At 36.6% G+C, this 16,351-nt stretch overlaps 1 protein-coding gene across 6 annotated transcripts in view; it reads right to left on the reverse strand.

Moving 5' to 3' along the window:
- The window catches only part of PCNX1 (pecanex 1), a 204,777-nt gene that overhangs the window by 140,419 nt on the left and 48,007 nt on the right, over positions 1-16,351 (reverse strand). For all 6 annotated transcript variants that reach the window (XM_074393052.1, XM_074393051.1, XM_074393050.1 and 3 more), the window contains exons 3-5: positions 13,642-13,747; positions 8,055-8,100; positions 7,199-7,288 (exon numbers count right to left, since the gene is read on the reverse strand). In XM_074393052.1, the coding sequence (XP_074249153.1) occupies positions 7,199-7,288; positions 8,055-8,100; positions 13,642-13,747 (242 nt within the window). The remainder of the gene's footprint in view (positions 1-7,198; positions 7,289-8,054; positions 8,101-13,641; positions 13,748-16,351) is intronic.

The raw sequence follows: 16,351 nt of genomic DNA on the forward strand, positions 1-16,351 counted from the left end.
GTTAGTTCAATAAGAAGAAAAATTATTGGCTTATTTGTCATAGCTGCATAGACAAAGTGCAATAACAGATTCTATAGTAAATCTGAGTCTTCCTAGTAGAATCTCAATGACCAAAGCAGACATTTCCCCCTAAAATTAAAATAAAAGAATGAGTTACTAAAAATGTTTATATACTTTTAAAAAATCTAAATGTAGATTTAGCTATGATTAATTAATTAAAAACTCACAGCTAGCCTCTGGAGTATACCATAAAAACTGTAGCTTATAAATGTCTAATCATACTTTTTCTTACATTTTAAAGTTTTCAAGGTAAGTAAAACCCATGTTCCTCATTATTTTACGAGCACAGCTGCTTCTGTAGTTGGGTTCTTATATCTTCTAAATATCAAAATTTAAAAGCTAGCTTTGTACTTTTTGTAGTATTAAATCATAAAGTTATTTTTTTAAAACTCTCAAAAAAGCAATTATGGGTTGGTGTGATATTCACACATTTCAAGGATATGAATTTTACAGAAAACTTATCAACTCTGAGTAAGTAATTGAAAAATCACTAAATCTAAGATAACAAAGGATTTTTTAAAAATGCAAATGATCAAAACCAACTTCCTTCTGGGAAATTAATAAAACAGAAATGAAAGTATTTCATTTTAAAAGACATAGCCAAACTTACTTTAATACATGCACTTTTTTTCTATACTGCTAAACAAATATACCATAAAAGGTTTAATTTTGTCAGAAAGAATTTAGGTGGTTTCAGGAAATTTTCAAGTAAATACATTTTTTACTACTGTTACCCATATGAAAAAAGATTATATCAAAGAGGCCTAAATCAACACAAAGAGATACTATTTTTCATTAAATCAAACTTTTCTTTTTTGTAATTGTTATTAGTGGCATTTAGAATAAGAAAGGCATACTGCTCACAGTGGTACTAACTGGTATAAACTTCTGTAAAGCAATCTGGCAATAAGGCCAAGAAACTTGAAAAGGTATTCTTACCTTCAAGGTAGGAAACTGTTCCTAAAGGATAGAGTCAAATATGTATACAAGGTTTTTAGCACAAAGTTGTTCATGTCACATTACTACAAAAGTTCTTAAAGCACAAAAAGTATAACGATGTCCTATAAATAATGACTGAATAAGTTATGAAGTTTACTAATAATTTCACTCAAGTACTAAAAACTTTTTCAAAGATTATGTAATAACATGAGAAAATACTTAAATGAAAAAGGTGACACTATATAAAAAGTATAATTCCAGTTCTGTAAGTTTAAACGAATGCTAATGGTATACATGCATATATTTTTATAAATGTAAAAAGTGATATACCACAGTTATAAAAAGAAAGTATGACCACAGTCATAAAAAGAAGTAACATCCTGATACATGCCAGAATAAGGTAAGTGAAAGAAGCCAGGCACATTAAAAACACATATGATTGCATTTATATGAAATGTCCAGAATAGGCAAATTTATAGAAACAGAAAGTAAACTAGAGGTTGTCAGGAGCTGCTTAAAGAGGAAATGGGGAGTGTAATAGGTGCAGATTTCTTTCTGGGGTCATGAAAATGTTCTTGATTTAGATTGTGGTGATGGATGCATAATATTCTAAAAACCACTGAATCATATCAAAATAAAAAAATATGAAAAAGTGATATGCCAAGAAAAAACTAGTTTCTCAGTGGCAGAAGTGTAAATCACACTTTCTCTCTTCTGATCTTCCTCATCAATTGATTATGGATAATAATCAATTACACAAACATGCTGTTATTTCACTTAAAACACCTTACAAAAATCAAAATCCCTCCCTTATCTTTACTTCCCCTGCTCGCTATCACCTTTAAAAAATTCACTGAAAAAGTGGTCTATATTCACTCTCTGATTCTTCTCCTCAAATTCTCTCTTTGGATTCCAATTTAACTCCCTTAAGACTGTGTTTATCAAGGTCACCACCATCCTCTACATTGTTCAATCCAATGGTCAAGTCTCAGTCTTCATGTCACCTGACCTATCAGCAGTACTTCAGGAAACTGGTCAGTCCATTCTCCTTGAATACAGGCGTATAACAGTCTTGGTTTTCCTTTGATCTCCCTAGTTGTTCCTACTCAGTCTCCTGGACTTCTTAAACTAAAGAGGCTCAGGATTCAGATCTTAAAACTTTTTACTTTGTCTTGCTCTGACATTCAGGCTGAAGTGCAGTAGTGCAATAATAGCTCACTGCAACCTTGATCTCCCAGGCTCATGCAATCTTCCTGCCTCAGCCTCACAAGTGTCTGGGCCACAGGTGTATGCCACCACACCCCGATAATTTTTTGTATTTTTCTTAGAGACAAGGTTTCACCATGTTGCCCAGGCTGGTACTAAACTCCTGGCCTCAAGCAATCCTCCCACCTTGGCCTCTTAAAAGTGCTAGTATTACAGGTGTGAGCCACCACACCTGGCTAGAACTTTTCACTTTTCTACCTATACTACCCCCATGACAAACTAAAATTCAGAAATATTTGTAACTAGTTCCTCCATTTTCTACCCAGTCCTTGTATTCATATGGGGATGGTCTGAAGTTCTGATATTGGATAGGGAAGACAAGAATGAGAGGTAAGGAAACGAGATTATCTTAGAAGTGAAAAAGTTGAGGATACATCCCAATATCCTGTTTGCCCCCAGTCATCCTGAATGATGCGACAAAATGCCAACTAATCAACTAACTATTAACCAACTAACTAAAGCTCATTGTCCTGTAAATCCTGTAAATACAAACCAGAGGAGAGAATGGGAAGAGTCCCAAATGATATTTAAGCCAGCATGAACATTTGCCACTAGGTGGCGCCAAACCCTAGCCAGGAAAAGAGATTTGGATCAAGAAGTCAGGCCACATAAACCCCAACCAGCTAACCAGAAGGCTTGCCCTGATAGTTTATCAACTTTATAATACCCAATCCCTTAACTGACATGACTGATTTTGTTGACTGAGGAGGAGCAGATTTAAGGTGGAGTGTAGTGGTACAATCATGGCTCACTGCAGCCTTGATCCCCCAGGCTCAAGCAATCTTCCTGCCTCAGCCTCACGAGTAGCTGGGCCACAGGTGTATGCCCGCTGTGTTGTTGTTGTTGTTGTTATTTATTCACTGACAACTTCTAAATCTAAAACCCCCAACTCAGACCTCTTACCTGAAATCTGGACCTCTCTATCTGCTCATTGCTGTGTACAGGTCTAACAGCACTGTTATGCCTTGAACTGAACCCCCTAACTTACCCCCCAAGCTCTCTCCACCTCGAATCTACTTCTTAGTCTTCCTCCTTTCAGTTAGCGGGCCCTCGTCCTCCCTGATGCTTAACTCAAAAGCCTTTAAGTCATCCATGACCAATACTTCTCTCACACAGTATATCCAAATCCATAACCTATCTTCTTAGCATCTTCTACACACAGTCACACTACTTCTCACTACTCTGATCTGTGCTCTGGATTGCTGCACTAATCTGCTAAGTGAGCTCCCTGCTTCAACTTTTGCCCCTTTTAATATATTCCTCAAAATAGATACCAGTTATTCCAATGAAATGAAATACAACCCTTTGGCAGTTCCTTATCTCACTCTGAATTAAAATGCACCTTTAAAATGGCTTACAAGGCCGGGCGCGGTGGCTCAAGTCTGTAATCCCAGCACTTTGGGAAGCCGAGGCGGGTGGATCACGAGGTCGAGAGATCAAGACCATCCTGGTCAACATGGTGAAACCCCATCTCTACTAAAAATACAAAAAATTAGCTGGGCATGGTGGCACATGCCTGTAATCCCAGCTACTCAGGAGGCTGAGGCAGGAGAATTGCTTGAACACAGGAGGCGGAGGTTGCGGTGAGCCGAGATCGCGCCATTGCACTCCAGCCTGGGTAACAAGAGTGAAACTCTGTCTCCAAAAAAAAAAAAAAAAAACAAACAATGGCTTACAAATCTCCATACGGTTTAGCCCTTCACTTACTTTGAGTCAGCCATATTTCTCAAAGCTGACAGGCACACTCCTGGTTTAGGGCTTTACCCCTTGCTGTTCCTCCTTCGTGGAGGAGGCCCCTCCCCTCAGATATCCTGAGAGCTCACTCCTTCTTCAGGTCTTAGCTCTCAGAAAGGCTTGCCTTCAACTACTCTATTTAAAATTAAAATGTCCCCAGTCCCCACCAATCCCTATCTTCTGTCTCTACTTACTACATATAAGGTGATTTATACCAGTATGATTCCATATTAATAGTATGAAAGCCACATGAGGGTGGAACATTTTGTCCTTTTACTCACTGATTTATTTCCAGTACTTAAAAGAGTGCCAAGAGTACTCAACAATATTTGTTAAATGTTAAACATATGGGAAAATGTTACATGATAAAAGCAAGTTTTAAAACTATATGAAAATAGTATAAATTTTAAAAAGCATAATTCAAAACTAGATTTGAATTACAGGACTGCCACTCTGTAGCTGTGTGACTTTGAACAAGTTTCTTTTAACTTCTCTCTAGGCAGTAACATGCTCATCTGTAAAGTGAGAATAACAACAGTACCAACTTCACAGTTTATAGTGAAGATTAACTGGATGAACGCATATAAAATGCTTAGAAGAGGACTTAAACCAAGGGTTGACAAACTTCAGGCCAATGAAGCCAAATCCAGCCCTCAAACTTGTTTTTGTAAACCAAAATTTTAGGAGAGCACAGCCATGCCCACTATTTTTGTATTGTTTATGACTCTTTTCACTCTACAATAGCAGAGTTGAGCAGCTGAGTAGCAAGAGAAGCCACATGTCCTATCTACCAAGCTATCTGGTCCTTTACAGAAAAGTATCCTGACCCCAAACTTGGCCAACAGTAAGCACCCAGTGAATGGCAGACATCATTGTCTATGTGAATGCATAGCTACAAGGGTAGATTTGTGTGTATATAATTCCCAACCTGCCAGACTATAAAAATCTTATTTACATATGGTACTTTCCAGATATGAAATAAGATATATAATCCCTAAACACAAGGGCACCAACCCCTCTAAGGTTATTATCTAGTTGTTGAGACACTGTGATGGTCTCATATTGTAGAAACGGATATTGCTATTCTCAAAGCAATTGATACTGATTGCTTGATAAAGAGAGAGAGAGAGAGGGAGGGAGGTAGAGAGAAAGAAAGAAAGAAAGGTCTCCCTCTGTTGCCCAGGCTGGAGTGCAGTGGCACTATCACATGCAGTGGCACTAACACAGCTTACTGCTGCCTCAACATCCTGGACTCATGTGATCCTCCCGCCTCTCAGCCTCCCAAGTAGCTGAGACTACAGGCACACACCATCATGCCTGGATAATGTTTTTTATTATTTTTTGTAGAGACAGGCATCTCACTATGTTACCAGGGCTGGATGTTTTTAAAAGTTTCCATAACACAAAGTACACTACATACATACGTATACACATACATTTATTTATTATTTATTTATTTGAGACAGAGTCTCGCTCTGTCCAGGAATAACTGCAGTCACGCAATCTTGGCTCACTACAACCTACGCCTCCCAGGTTCAAGTGATTCTCGTGCCTCAACTCCTGAGTAGCCAGGATTACAGGCGTGGACCACCACCCTGGATAATTTTTGTGTTTTTAGGAGAGACAAGGTTTCACCATGTTGCCCAGGCTGGTCTCACCTGGCCTCAAGTGATCCACCCACCTCAGTCTCCCAAAGTGCTGGGATTACAGGCATGAGCCACTGTGCCCAGCCCACACAGTACACTTAAAGGTCTTTTCAGTTTTAGGAATGGGGTATATGGTTAAATAGGGCAGTCCACAGAAGCAAAAAAAGAATGACAGGGTACTGTAATTCCAAAAAAGCAGAGAGTTACAATAATAAACTTAAAATTCCAACTAACAGTAACAAAATATGCTCGTAAGAAATGAACCTGGGTAAAATATTAATGGGCAAACGTCCTAATTTAGTTATCTGTTTGTAGTCTCATAAACAAGTTTCATAATTAAAAATAAAAAATTTGTCAGCCTGTCTGCCCACCAAACATCACCCATAGGTTAATAAAAATAACACGGTTATAACAGGGTGGCAATAGTGAGACAGGCTTCTAATCTATTTCTGGCTCATTAATTATAGAACCTTGGATAATCTCCATCAGAAAAATGGGGATGACATATCTGTTGCTTTATGTTTGAAAATAAATCAATAAATCAATTTTATTGATTTTTTTAAAAAAATCAATAAAATTCAAAATACTTATGCACAACAGAGTTGAACAAAAAAAAAAATCACAAATAGTCAAAATTTCTATTAACAATCTGCAACATCCATGTTGGTAACAGATGCACGGTTTCTCAGTAAGTCCAACAGCAAGTTATTTCTCTATGATATGGTTTAGATATTTGTCCCCCTCCAAATTTCATGTTCATCCTCAATGTCAGACGTGGGACCTGGTGGGGGAGATTTGAGTCACGAAGGTGGATCCTTCATGAATGGCTTGGTGTCATCTCTGCAGTAATGAGTGAATTCTCAGTCTATTAGTTCACACAAGAGCTGGCTGTTGAAGAGACCATGTATGGCATCCCTCTCCTCTCTCTCTCTCTTCCTCTTTCACCATGTGACACACCAGTTCCCCTTCCCTTTCCATCATGACTGGAAGCTTCCTGAGGTTCTCACCAGAAGCAGATGCTGGCACCATGCTTCTTGTACAGCCTGAACCGTGAGCCAATTATACCTCTTTTCTTTATAAGTCACCCAATCTAAGGTATTTTTTTATAGCAATGCACATGGACTAAGACACTATGTCAAAACTTATTACTGTTTTTGCAGTTGGCAAGAGATGAAGCAGCTGGCATTTAGAGATCATACTGAATGGAAAATAATAGTTTCACACACTAGGTTATCCCTAAGCTGGGCTAGTTGGTCTGACCAACTTATGTAATAGCAGATTCTTATCTCCCATCTCATATTCACTCTGGGGCACATGCTCACAGAATTTCTCTGTCCGTGTTTATCTGACAGAACATGTATAACTGAGTTCCAGTAAGCTAAAACCATGTATAACTCTGTATAACTACCATTCCAGTAACATTTTATGTTAATGTTCCCTTAAATACCATATTAAATTGTTATAAACTTCTGCCAAATTTTACACAGCATGTTCTACAAATTCACTCTGGTCACCACAGTATATGACATCACAGTAAAGAATAATGTTCTTACCTTGTTCTTCACTTTCTTCCTTACAAAGACTAGAACTCTGGCCCAGACTTAAACTTATATCATCAGAAGTCTTAGCAGTGTCAGTATCTCCTACAAAGAGAAACATATGAGGACATTATATTAACAGTAAAGCTGTAGTGTGCAGGAAGCATTAATACAGCAAGGATTACTGGTGTCTATCAACTAAAGCAGTTTTGTGTATCAAAGGTTACAATGATGGAAGATGCACTGAACTAACAGGAAGTATCATGGACTATAAGAGCACTTAATTATTCTCACAGAACTAAAAACCAAACAACATGGAAAGCTTCAAAATGTAAACTAATAAAACTATTTCTTTAAAAACAAGTGGATTTTTAAAAGGAATGCAAATTACATAACAACTTGAACCAACATGAATTTCCTTCACAGGGAAAATTAGTAACCTTAAAAAGTATAGGGTAGAAACAATATGAAATTATCTGAATAGAACAAATAGCAGAAAATAACTTGCTCTTTTTTGTGTGTCTCACTGGTGCCCACATTCAATGGTTCACATCAAATTACTTAGTTTTCCATGAACCCCACTAAAACCCATGAAAGTGTTTTCCCTCAAAGGCAAGGTAATTTCTTATAGATCAAAACTTATATAATTCATGCAAGGTAATGTAAGTGGTCAAACACTTCTGTGAAATTTGGATGATGAAAGAGAATAGGATGTAAGTCAAGCAATCTTTAATAAGATAAATAATTTTATCTATAAAATAATTTCAAGAACAATTTTTTCATTACATTTGAAGGTACAGTACTGTTATCTTCATTACAACCAAAATGAAAGGGAAAGTCAGGGGCAACTTTCAATTTAGATCACACCTACCTTTAATAGTTGCTGCTGTTCCAAGACGAGAGGAACCAGATCCGATCTGAAAATATGACATGAAGTAAGATACTTATTGGACAAGTTCTATTGGAGCCATGCAACCTGTTTGCTGTGGCACAGGCTGTGCATGTCTTACTGATTTGCTGAGCTACCCAATCCCTCTGCATGCTCAGGACTCATGGAGCCCATCCACGGCCAGATCCTTCAATCTCAAGCAACTCATTGGCATATAATTATCATCGTTTTTTATACTGCATCATGACATGTTCACGTTATAAACAAAAGCAAAACCAGGCGTTATGTCTATCTGAAATAAATTTAGACTTCTTAGGGTATAAAAGGAAGGTTTGCAGGACAAATATATTAACATATGCTACAAAGTGCAACACAAGTCGTACCATCAAATTGTTAGTGTATCATTATGTACCTTCTTTAGTTACAGGCAAAAAGTAAATACTTCTTTATAGAACATTAAAAAATAAATAAAAGTCTAAGGCATCCATGAAAAATGAATTTTTAGCACAAACTGTAAGTAGAAAATTAAAACCTGTTGAGCTTTTACCGCTTATATTCAAGACAGTTTAACACTGCCCTAAAATTTCACAGCCATTATTTATTTATACTACCATGAAAATCACATAAATACCACAAATTTCACAAACACATTAAGAAAAGCAAAGATAACAACATAACAGTTACTAAATCAAGAAGTCTTAGCAATTCTTCCTATAACTTGTTTTCATGGATTCAAAGAAGAAAATAGTCAAGCAAACTTAACACTGTAAAATAAAATTAAGAACATTCATATAATACTTCATATTTTACCAAGTCTTCCCCTTCATTGGTTTGATATAGCAGGTGTGTATCACAAGAAATACACTCAAAATATAGGTTAATGTTGACTTTGAAGGGGCATGAGGGCCTTTCTTCATCTGGATGGCAATGGAATGGGTGCACACAGATGTAAAAATTCACTTAGCTGTACACTTAAGGTGTGTACCATGCTGTACAAGTTATATGCCAGTGAAAAAGTAAATAAAAATAAGCATACATATATAGGTTGAAACTACAAGTAAACTCTTGAGGTAGCCAATAAAAAATAAGCTTTGTAATAATTTTGAACTATTTTATTAAGCTTGGTTCTTCTAGTTTTTCCTAATTTCTGCTTTCAATTAGCCACAAAAGACATTACAATTTGCCAGCAAGAAAAAAACAAAAAGCATTTCGTTGCAAAAGAAAGTTTCATTCTTACAACACCTGTTACATAAGTTATAAAATTAACATATGCTCTTTTTCTACTAGAAATAAACATAACTTCCTAGACAGAAATTTAAAAACAAGAAAACAAAAACATCATTTTATGCATACCATTCCAGGAATTTAAACTTAAAAAAAAAAATTTAATATGAATATGGCAGTCATTTCCTCAGAAGCTCAAAGTATTCCCTTTCTCCTTCCTTAACCATCTCCTTATTTTGTTCCAAAATTGGTTATACACCTTCTCATCTATGAGAAGTATGCCCAGTCCCGAACAAACGCCACATTATCACCTCCAGATTTAGGTGAAAAACAACTCTTACTTCTTTTTTTCTCTCTCTCTTTTTTTTCTTTCTTTTTATAGAGATGGAGTTTCACCATGTTGACCAGGATGGTCTCTATCTCTTGACCTTGTGATCCGCCTGCCTCAGCCTCCCATATTGCTAAGATTACAGGCGTGAGCCACTGCGCCTGGCCCAACTCCTATTTCTTTAAGTCACTATTAGTTGAGTATTCTATTACCTGCTGACAAATACCTTCTTAACAGATATAACAGAGTGGTTATATTTTATTCTTTATACTTTTCTGTATTATGCCTCCCCTCAAAATATCTAATAATTATGACTATTTACATGTGAAATAACATGGCATCCAGAAAATAAACTATAGTACATCCAAATGTGATGCATTCCCCAAAGTGTCACTGTAGAAAAACACTTAATGTTATTAATGCTCATGATATAACCAATTATGACATTATGTATTATTTTAATTTTCCTGTTTACCCTCACTTGTTAAATTTCCTAAAAATGAAAATTTTTAAATTAAGAAAAAATAGTATCTTTCTACACTTGGGAGTGAAGGTTTTTATTTAAGTGCTTTGCATAAACTAAAATATTCTACTGTTTATTCTCTATAACAAGTGTCATAGGAAGGATTATTAATACCAGGGAAGAAAGGTTACTTCTAACTATAGAGTATATTAGGCAAGGCCATCTCCCCTAAGAAGCCCTGCCTGTCTGTCCAGCTGGAAACAATTATTTTATCCTATGAAATCATTAGCTCTTCTTCTCTATCATTCCTATGACAATTTTTACTTTGTATCTTACGCTTATATTTTCTTGGTAACATATATCACATCTTTATCTTTGGTTACTTATATCACATCTACTATGAAATTATAATCTGTCAGTATAAGACACACTCGCCAACCCAGACTAAGTAGAATGCCTTGAATACAATGGGCACTAAAATATTTGATGTTAGAAAAGTGACGAAAGGAAAGAGGAGGAGGTAAGGAGAGGAAAGAAAGGTGGGGAAAAGAAAGAGAACAGAAATGGAGGGTAGAAGATGAAAGGGAGAAAGGCAGAGGTGAAGGAAAGAATGGTAACAATGACTATGACATAGCTATTATGGTCAGCAGATTCACTGTTTAGTACAGAAGAAATTTATATAAAGTATTATCATGTACAGCAGTACCTTACACATTATATAATAAAATATATACAAGAAACAATAGTATGTCTACAATAGTAATATCTCCATCAATATACAAAAAGCCAGACTCTACCTCATCACTTCAGCTTCTCTAAAGGGTAAGAATAATTATGTCAGCCATTTATTTTGTCACAATATAAAATAAAAACACTAAAATCCAAGTATCACAACAGCCTCCAATATTGGCCCATTTTTATTAAAAAGTTATTAAGTAAAACGTATGCTGTGTGTTTAACAACATGCACACATGCTTTAATCACAGTTAGTAAGGGACTTCCTACTGACTGCATCACATTTGGATGTACTATAAAAAGTAAGGGACTCCCTACTGAGTGTGATTAAAGTTCCAACAGAAACGATGTCAAGGTCACAGGCTCCAAAAATGCCCGGCCACTGCTGGCCCTTTCATCTGTCCTATTGCAAAAAGAAGAAAAGGTGTCCAAAAGACAATTCGAGAAATGTAGGCTTAGTCTCTGAGGGTCTGATACTACCTACATTTGGCAAGAAGAAAGCCCAGGGTTAAGAATACAAAACACACAGCCATATTCAAGAATTGAGGATGGGCGTGGTGGCTCACGCCTGTAAGCCTTTGGGAGGCCAAGGCGGACGGATTACGAGGTCAGGAGTTTGAGACCAGCCTGACTAACATGGTGAAACCCTCTCTCAACTAAAATACAAAAATTAGTTGGGCACGGTGGTGCATCCCTATAATCCCAGCTACTGGGGAGGCTGAGGCAGGAGAATTGCTTGAACCTGGAAGGTGGAGGTTGCAGTGAGCTGAGATCGCGCCACTAAACTCCAGCCTTGGTGACAGAGTGAGACTCTGTCTGAAAAAAAAAAAAAAAAAAAGCATTGAATTATTTCATTCTATAAAAAGAGACTGAGAGAAGCACAAGACCGCAAAAAAAAACAAAAAAAAAACAAAAAAAAACAAAAAAAAAAACCAGGATCAAGGATAGTAACCCTTGTCTTCAAGCAGGCATTGTAAAATTTGAAACTTAAAAAGTATCAACCTAAGGCTGGGCATGGTGGCTGAAATCTGTAATCCCAGGACTTTGGGAGGCTGAGATGGGCAAGATCACCTGAAGTCAGGAGTTCAAGGCCAGCCTGGCCAACATTGTGAACTCCGTCTCTACTAAAAATACAAAAAAATTAGCCAGGCGTGGTGGCAGGCACCTGTAATCCCAGCTACTCGGGAGTCTGAGGCATGAGAATGGCCTGAATCCAGGAGGTGGATGTTGTAGTGAGGCAAGATTGCACCACTGCACTCCAGCCTGGATGACAGAGCAAGATTCTAGCTCAGGAAAAAAAAAAAAGGTATTAATCTAATTAATATGTCATAGCTCTTTTTACATTCTTTAAACAAACAAACAAGCAAACAAACAAAAAAGACTCTTCATGTCTCCCATTCAATCAGCTTGTTACAGAAGGAAGACAAATTTAAGAACCTACATGTTCTGTACTATAATCAATCACAACCAAAACTATTACCAAAAAGTCATTCACTTTAAATGAACATGCTAATCAAATAGCGGCAAATCTTCTATCAAAATATATTAGAAAACAAGACCATGTTCAAGATTTTGATTCATATAGTGTTTTTCATAACACTGTTCTTAGGGCTACTAGTGAGGAAGAGTAGAATACTACAGGACAGAGTTGGCAGAATTATGTCTGCTATTTATTCATTTGTTAAATGAGAAGCTAGTTCTGATCTACCTGTAATGTTTTATCTAGACACATAGATAATTAGCAATCATTCAAGTCAACTGTACACAAGGCAATATATAAAACAGAAGAAAAAAAAAATCTACTCTGTAGAGCCTTATAAACTGCCACATAAATAAGTACTCCATCTGCAAGAGAAAGGGTCTACAGCATACGGGGTTTGAAAATCTTGAGAAACATAGGATAGTTACAAGAAGAGTTTAGTTAGACCAGAAAATACGGAGGACTAAGTCTTTCTCTAGAACAGAAAGGAAGGAGAAAAGAGAAGAATGGTTTCAATCCACAAGCAGTGTCGTAGGTAACGGGAAGACTGCAGTGAGAAGTAAGGTCTAGTCTACACCCTGTCATAAATCAGCTATTTCTTCTTCTATATAATGAAAGGACTGACACAATGACCACTAAAACCTATAGTTATGTAAAGGTCTGCTATGAGAAGACCATGAATGTTTCTCACAAAGTTCACAAAATTTTACTCTCTATAGTGAAATCATCTGCTGAGGAGGACAGCAGATACATAGTCCCAGGAATAACTGGGACTTTGATTAGTGTACAGGTATTTACGATGAATAAGAGAACTGGAGCAGCAATCCAGCTAAGTTCTGAAATAATACTTTAAGGGTCACCATTTTAAGTTAAAGTTACACAGTAGAAAGACATTAAAATTGGTAAAAGCGTATTTGTATTTTACTTTTAGCCTTACCATTAAACATCTTGAACACTGAGAGATTTTCAGCATTTGTTTTTATTTTTTGGTCACATTTAAACCAGTGGTAACCACAGACATCTACATCTCTCCAATACAGATGATGTGACGGTAGGTAAGACAGTACAAGCCAGAAGCTCAGTTTCCTAAGGGTACTCATAACTATCATAATCAAAACTATGTAAGATGAGTCTGTGGTAATGCTTAATGAGAATGTAATTAACTAATGTGAAAAGTAACTTTAAAAGAACATCAATATAATACATTATTAATAAACAATTAAAAATTAATAATCAGAAAGATAAGACAAAACATCAGCTGACTTAAAGACACGAGAAGAACTGAGACCACCATCCAGAGGAGGGAAAAAAGGCAAAATAAAACAGTATAGGTTCCTACCTGGTTGCTTGGATCTAGACCGGCATAAGAGTTTCTGGAACTGCAACCAACTGGGGGTGTGGCCTCTCGGATGAACTCAGACATCTCAATCCCTCCACCAGGATCACTGTGGAGAAAAAAATGAGAAAAAGAGAACTGTCATTATTTTGCTTTTCTTTTGTTAATTTTTTTAAGTTATACTTTTTTTCTATAAAACTAAGAGGTTCTGGTTTTTAATCGAGCAAATAGCAAAAAAGGTAAACAATGATCATTCTTCATTTATAAGTCTGACAACTGGAACTATTTTATAATAACATCACTACTTGAAAATACATAAAACTTTCTTATTCCAAATGGTCTACATCCAATCCAACATTAGAAACAGGCCTTAATTACAATTATAGCAAACTAAACATGTTATGATATGCGCCATCAAACCACTCTTACAAAGAAATGATTGCCTTTTGCTTCCCAAGAGCAAAGAGAAATTGTTCAATTGTAAAAACAGAATGTAATCAGATATTACATTAATGAATCCCCGCAAGATCAGTCCAAATGAGCTGCACGATACAGTGATGTACACACAAGAGAATAGTCATCCTGGTCAAAAGCTATTTGTATCTGTATTTTTTCAGTAAACAGAATGTATCTAGAATACTAACTTGTTTTACAGAACTGGAAGCCTAAGATTTTAGATATGTATGTGTTCAGAAGGCCAAAGTTAAAAAAGGAAAGTGATGCTCTGTGTAACAACGTAGAAAGACAAGAGAGAAAAGCAGTAAAATCAAAGCACTGGAGAAGCGCAAACACAGTATGTAAAGATAACAAGAACCCAGATTTACAGGAAAAAACCACACGCCAAATTTTATAAAACTTAGGAAATGCTACATAAGGTTCCTCAGGGAGACAACTCTTAGAATCTAAGTTATAATCCTATTTTTTGCCGTGCGCAGTGGCTTGCGCCTGCAATCCCAGCACTTTGGGAGGCCGAGGCAGGCAGATCACGAGGTCAGGAAATCAAGACCATCCTGGCCAACATGGTGAAACCCTGTCTCTACTAAAAATACAAAAACCTTAGGTGGGCGTGGTGGTGCATGCCTGTAGTCCCAACTACTCAGGAGGCTGAGGCAGGAGAATTGCTAGAACACAGGAGGTGGAGACTGCAGTGAGCCAAGATACCACTGCACTACAGCCCGGGTGACAGTGCGAGACTACATCTCAAATAAATAAAAATTAAATTTAAAAAAATTAAATAAATCCTACTTGTTGCCCAGAGTTTTTTCTCATTCTACCTGGTATAAATAGAGTAAGTATGCAGTAATTTTTCAGTTGTTATTATCAGGATAAAAGTTACAGTATATGTGTTAGATATTACAGAGGATATACCTTGCTATCTGGCATCCAATTCAACCTCCTGATTAGCAGAAAAAAAGAAAAAAGCAACCCCAAATTCTTCAGGTAAACCACCTTATCCCAAACTCTCATAGGCTTTTGGGTTTAGGAGTAGGCTCTACTGTCCAAAGTCATAAACATATCCCATTCTTCTGGTCATTGAAATTAGCTCTATAATAAGCACAGGAAACAACCCAGGTGAGAGGATATTTCTCTGTATCTGCTACTCTTAAATGTTGACACTTAAGGCCTGGAGCTGCTGCAGCTATCTTACAACCATAAGGAAGAGCCTGTTCTAAGAAGCCAACTAATGGAAAAGAACAGAGTCTAGCTAGAAGAAGAGAGGCGGGGACATGAAGTGACAGTCTGAAACGCTGCATCCTGACACATCTGAAGACATCCCTCACATGCAGACTTTTCAGTAATGTGAGTGGCAAACTCCCTTAAGCCTTTTTGGGCACAGTATTCTGACAGCTACAATCAAAAGATATAAGCAATATATAATTTTCCATTTAATAAGTATTTAACATTTAGTAGTTTGAATTCTAGTGTTTTTATTATCTATGATCTCACAATTATAATGTCCCTGTTTGCTTAACAGGTTCCTAACTCTAAGTCATTGACTACGGTCAGCTAATTAAGTTTCAATAAAGAAAGCTAGCTCTCTAACTTACTATCCATTTATGAAAATAGATTAGAACTCAGGTACACATGTAATGGCCAATTCAGTACACAAACACTCATGTGAGAGAAATGTAGAACATGGCTCAAGTTTATAAACTGTTTGGTATTAACTCATATAAGCTATGTAAGCCAGAAGGAGAAATTTTTCTAAACTGGAAAAACCTTAAGTGTGTATACAGAGGCACTATCACCACACTGCATTAGTAATGAATATTCAGCAATATTACCGTTTCTCCACTAGAATGCATCCACTAAGTGAGATCCAAAGAAATCAGAAGACTGAAAGCAAGGTACAGATTAAGAAATAAAATACTCAACAACACAGAAAGGAGAGAGAGCCCTTATCTTGCCTAGTCTACATATATATACACACACACACACACACACACACACAGACACACATACACATATTATATATATACAGATACATATGTATCAACTTTATTGAAATATGATTCGCATATCACACAATTCACCCTTTTAAGCTGTATAATTCAATGGTTTTTAGCCTATCATTAAATTATAAAACCACCACCAAAGCCAATTTTAGAGCATTTTTATCACCTCAAAAACAAACCCCTTTAACCACTACTACCCTTCCTTTCCATCCTCCTTAGCCCTAGACAACCATTAATCTACATTCTGTCTCTACAGA

Source organism: Saimiri boliviensis, chromosome 2, assembly GCF_048565385.1.
Source record: "Saimiri boliviensis isolate mSaiBol1 chromosome 2, mSaiBol1.pri, whole genome shotgun sequence".
Taxonomy (NCBI): domain Eukaryota; kingdom Metazoa; phylum Chordata; class Mammalia; order Primates; family Cebidae; genus Saimiri; species Saimiri boliviensis.